This window comes from Nansenia antarctica (genome assembly GCF_963989245.1).
Source record: "Nansenia antarctica genome assembly, chromosome: 12".
Classification (NCBI taxonomy): domain Eukaryota; kingdom Metazoa; phylum Chordata; class Actinopteri; order Argentiniformes; family Microstomatidae; genus Nansenia; species Nansenia antarctica.
The window spans coordinates 2,950,035-2,955,746 of record NC_137682.1 but is presented as its reverse complement, the minus strand read 5'-3'; the positions used below and the strand labels follow the sequence as shown (position 1 = coordinate 2,955,746).

Genomic DNA, 5,712 nt, shown 5'->3' with positions numbered 1-5,712 from the left:
TTTTAATTCCAGCCCAGCTTTAACGAACCCGATCCAACCAACCGATCGATCATGGTCATTCGTTAAGATCACTACTATTAGTCCAATCAGGTGTGTTAGTGCTGGGCTGTGACAGTGTGACACTCTGAGGGCCCTTTCAAGACCTTTCAAGAGTTTGGCTCTCTCCTGTCGTACAAAAGTCCTCTGCCCAGTCCTCCTCTCTACACGATCTGGGCCTTATGTATGAGGGAGGTGTGAGGGGTGTGGAGAATGGCGTTGGAGCGCGGAGCGCGTCCCAGAGTTCCGTTGTTCTGGTGGTAGTGGTTGTTGAGCGCGTCTGAGATCTGGGAGCTGTTGGTCTCGCTGTCCCGGTCATCCTCCTGACCCGGATCTACGGGACTCCGCATGCCCCCTCGGTCTCCCACCACACCTTCATCCTCCTCGTCATCGTCTGTGACCGGAGGATAGCTGCAGCTCAACGGGGAGTGTTGTTGGTTTCTGTTTATAGTTCCCTGCCGGAAACCTCCTCCTCCCTCTGTCGGGATGATAGCGCTGCCGTTCAGGATCCTCACGTGCTCTGAGGACTGTTCCATCGGGTAGGGAGAGGGTTGGAGGGGCGGGTGGAGACGAGTTTCCTGCTGACAGACAAATGGTAAAATGGTAAATGGACTGCACTTATATAGCGCCTTTTTTGCTGCTCCAAAGCTGCTCCGAAGCGCTTGACGACGGCCTCTCATTCACCCATTCACACACACATTCACACACCAATGGCGGCCAAGCTGCCATGCAAGGCGCCGGCCGGCCCGCTCACTGGGAGCAATTTTGGGGTTCAGTGTCTTGCCCAAGGACACTTCGACATGTGGCCAGCCGGGGCTCGAACCGCTGATCTGCCAACCATGATCATTAGACGGCGACTCCTCTACTTCCTGCGCCACAGCCGGCCCAGCCTGTTTCACTGTGTTTATACAGTGGAAACAGGCTACCGATCAACAACAACTGGTTCATGGCTTAAATAGGTTATTCAGGCGAGGGTAAAACACATACCAGAGACATTGTGCTGTTCCGCACGTATGACTCCACTCTTAGTCTGTTCTCCTCGTCTCTCTCCAGAGCTCTCCCCCTCCGCGAGTTGTTGTACAGAACAGGTCTACCCAGGTAGTCAAGCCCCCCCCCTCCTCCTCCGCCCCTCCCACCCGAAAGAGTGGAGCGACTGTCTCTACAGCGAGCTTGTTCCTGTTTGGTGGTGGGGGAGAGAGAGAGATAGAGAGAAAGAGAGTTAGATCGACCTTAAGGCCAATGCACACGGCGTGCGATTTTGTCGCACGACAACATTCGATTCTCAATTCACACCAATGAATGAGTGAACGTGAATGGAGAATCGAATGTTGTCGTGTGACAATATCGCATCGCACGCCGTGTGCATTGTCTCATTGGGTCTCATTCAAAACAATGGAATCGAATTCGGCGGTGCGACAAAATCGCACGCCGTGTGCATTGGCCTTTAGATAAAGCATTAGAGAGAGAGAGAGAGAATATTCACCCCCCTTTTGCTTTTACAGTTTTACATTACATAAAATGGTAAAATGGTAGTAAGTAAGTATGTATATGTGAGATGCATGCACTACTTTTAGAATATAAATGTCGAGATGTTGCCTGCATGCGGAGGTCAGAACTTTGCGGCCAGGCATCTGGAGGCTAAGCGGGAAGTCCCCCCATGCAGAGAAAGAGAGAAATGTAGACTGACCCCCAGGGAGGACAGACTGGTCCGCAAGGTGCCCTCTACTCTCAGAGGGATACTCTCCTCCGTCTGAAAGAAGAGAGGGATGAGATACGTTAGCTCTGTGGGCTAATACACATCGTGACGTCAGAATTCTAAGGTTCTATCTCCATTTTTGGTCGAAATTTAGCTTTTTTTACATAATCTGATCCATTAGGTGTTTATTAATGCCTGTGTGGTGTTATTTTTAAAATGTTGACATTTTTGAGTTAGTAATTCATAAAATACAAAGGTTCCATCTCACAGAACATAATGGAATGTAAAAACTTTGACGCTCAATATCTCTGAACTTGCCCTAAACGGAGATAGAACCTTATCATTCTAAGCTCACGACATGTCAATAAACACGCCAGCAAGCACACAAACCATCTCCACAGAGTGATAGGTAAGTCTATGCTGTTATGTACTGACAGCAGACAGGCAGATAGGCCAGGAGTGGACAAATGTTTGATTTCACTCCATGCATCATAAGGAGCTTTCGTCCTCTTTCTACCTCCACACTAGCCTCCCATGCAGTACGCCTAGTGCACTGTTAATGAGATATGGCTACTGGTTACTGTACCTGTAATCTGGCGTCTGTACAACTACTGACAGAGTTGATTATTCTGAAGGAGGCTTGTCTGGAGAGTGTTGTAATCTCCTCCCTGAGTGTAAAAGAGGGGGGGAGAGAGATGTTGTTTGAATGTTCCATGTACATGAGTTTTTGTAAAAGTTATGTTTACAGTATAGAAATTGAAGATTTTTGAAGAACATAGGCCTACTTCTTGACAGTCAGCTCCCTCTTGAGTTTCTTGTTCTTGTGTTTTTGGTGTCGGGTCACGGTCAGGACGATGATCAGCATCAGGATCAGTAGCCCCCCAGCCACCGCTCCCACGATGATCAACAACAGACTGTCAAACGTTGGCTCTTTCTGAGGAGACTCTGTGTGAGAGAGAGAGAGAACCGCAAGTGAGATCACAAATACAGAACGTACAAGTAGGGCCGGTCCTAGGCATTTAGGTGCCCTAGGCGAGAGTATGATTTGATGCCCGCCCCCCCCCCCAAAAAAAAAATATATTTTAGGGGCGCCACCACCACCACCACATTAAGCCACCAGTACTGCTTCATCACCACCCACACATTCAACAGTAAAAATATGGACAACAATGGTTTCAAGACAAAAATAGACAGTAGGCTGAGACATATTTTCATAGAGAAATTCATAGAGACAAAAATGTAATTATGTAAATGAAAAAATAATAATAGGCGACCGCCTAGTTCGCCTATGCCTAGGACCGGCCCTGCGTACAAGTACTGTACACTCAAACACATCAACTAGGGCTTCATTGGATTATGAATTATATTAATAAACACTTTATACAGAGTAACAGAATGCAGGGTTCTTCTACGGGAGAGAAACAAGTGAGTTAAATAAGTATTCGACACATCAATGAATCTTTTCATCAACATATTTCCATTGCGTAGCTTATTCACATGAAATTTAGAACAGGCATTGGTATTATTAACTCAATAAAACTACACAGCTAAAGACATTTTTTAAACATTCCAATCCATAAAAAAGGTTATGTGCAATAAAAGGGAATTACACAGGAGAGAAGTATTGAACACTACGCTAACTGAACAGTATTTAATACTTGGTGGAGCAACCTTTGTTCCTGTATGAAAAAACTAATCTCTCCAGATTCCAATCTCTAATCTCTCCAGATTCCAATCTCTAATCTCTCCAGATTCCAATCTCTAATCTCTCCAGATTCCAATCTCTAATCTCTCCAGATTCCAATCTCTCCAGATTCCAATCTCTAATCTCTCCAGATTCCAATCTCTAATCTCTCCAGATTCCAGGGGGGCCCCTTGATTTTCGGTTCCTTCCACAAATGATCTATCGGATTTAAGTCTGGCAATTGACTAGGCCGATTGACCTTTATTTTCTTCATCTTGAAACAATTGAGAGTCTCTTTTGCAGTATGTTTTGGATCGTTTGGTCCTGCTGGAAGATCCACCCGCGTCTCATCCTCATCATCCTGGTGGATGGCAACAGTTTCTTCTCAAGAATTTCCCAGTACATGGCTCCATTCATCTTCCCTTCGATAATTTGGATTCCACCAGTACCATGTGAAGAGAAACAGCCCCATACCATGATGCTTCCAATGTTTTTTTATGGTCTGACCAGACGACATTCTCCCAGTAATCTACAGGCTTCTCCAAACGTTCTGTAACAAACTTCAAACGAGCTTCAACATGCCGTTTCTTCAGTGATCGCAGGGTGATCGCGAATAGAGACCGTGGCGGTGGAGGAGTGCATTGCCTATATTGTTTTCTTCGTGACTACTGTACCCACTGCTTCCTGGTCTTTCTGGAGCTCTGCTTCTGACTAACCTTCTGACTGCGTGGTCAGAAATCTTGCGAGGAGCTCCTGTGCGTGGCTGGTCGAGTGATGTTCCCACTCTTGCAGATAATGGCTCCAATGGTGTTAATAGGAACATTTAGGAGCTGAGAAATCTGTCAGTAACCAGTGACATCACAATACTGCTCAACAATCTTTTTGTGAAGGTCTTGGGACAGCTCTTTGCCTCTCTACCCATCATGAGATGTTTCTCGCAGGAAAGTTCGGTGACAATTTGTTTACTTGCATTCAGAGGTGGGAAACCCTTTTTTCAAACAGTGGAAGTACTTACCCGCCAACATGCACTAACCCAGCTGATTCTAATGAGCACAGATATAAGCTGGTTTAGTGTTTTTCCTTACTGTATTAAATGTCATTCATTTTCTTGTGTCATTCCACTTTATTGCACATCTGGGTTTTTTTCATGGATTTTCATGGAAAGTTACACCTTAGCTGTATAGTTTTATTAATTGTTAACACCAATGTGTGGTCTACATTTTATGTGAAAAGCTGCAATGGAAATATGTTGAATAATTTTTTGGGTTGAATACTTATTTACCCCACTGTATGTGAACATACATGTTCTGTGAACAGAAAACGAGACGTTGAATCCAAGACCACACTAAGATATTTCTCTCTTGTGGCCTGTGGTGGTCCAGTGGTCTAGCACCGCTGTCTACAGTGCACACATGTGCCCATGTTGGCATGGGTTCGAATCTGGCCGATGCCCTGCTGACATGTCCTCTCTCCTTACTTTCCTGTCTGTCTTCACTGTATCTGTCCAATAAAATGAAATGTGAGTGGGACAACCCCACTCAGAAAAAATTACTTAAAAAAAAAAAGAAGAAGATATTTCTCTACCTGTCACAGTGATCTCCACCTCGGCATCCCCCGCCCCCACATCGTTCTTGGCCACGCATTGGTAGATCCCTGCGTCTGTCAGGCTGAGGGGCCGGTCAAACAGCAGCGTTCCATTACCCTCGGTCACACCCTCGGGCAAGACTCCACCCTTTCTGTGGGAACAATAGACATTAATAACAGTGCTTAACCTAGTATTCAAGAGAGACAATGAAAGACATACCCCTACAACAATGGATTGAATGACCTACTCTCAAAACATCAAATAACATCTCTCTATGTCTCATTTAGAAACACCCTCAAATATGATATACTAAACACACCCAACAGTATCGTGTGTGCAACACAACACAACAACACCAATCTGAACATCATAACATTTTAAGTCAACTCGTGACGTTAGAATTATAAGGTTCTATCTCCATTTTTGGTCAAAATTGTTTTTTTTTACATAATCTGATCCATTAGGTGTTTATTAAAGCCTGTGTGGTGTTATTTTTTTTAAATGTTGACATTTTTGAGTTAGTAATTCATAAAATACAAAGGTTCCATCTCACAAAACATAATGGAATGTAAAAACTTTGACGCTCAATATCTCTGAACTGCCCTAAACGGAGATAGAACCTTATCATTCTAAACGGAGATAGAACCTTATCATTCTAAGCTCACGAAGGGCTCATTGTGATGCATGGAAGGGAATATGTAATGGTATTAT

General features: G+C 44.6%; 1 protein-coding gene across 1 annotated transcript in view; it reads right to left on the bottom strand.

Annotated features, from left to right (window-relative positions):
* Positions 1-200: 200 nt before the first annotated feature.
* The window catches only part of nectin4a (nectin cell adhesion molecule 4a), a gene marked incomplete at both ends in the record, with an annotated part of 14,619 nt that continues 9,107 nt past the window's right edge, over positions 201-5,712 (bottom strand). The window contains 6 exons of the mRNA XM_080543143.1: positions 201-614; positions 1,024-1,212; positions 1,724-1,786; positions 2,319-2,400; positions 2,518-2,677; positions 5,001-5,152. Coding sequence (XP_080399269.1) covers positions 201-614; positions 1,024-1,212; positions 1,724-1,786; positions 2,319-2,400; positions 2,518-2,677; positions 5,001-5,152 — 1,060 coding nt within the window. The remainder of the gene's footprint in view (positions 615-1,023; positions 1,213-1,723; positions 1,787-2,318; positions 2,401-2,517; positions 2,678-5,000; positions 5,153-5,712) is intronic.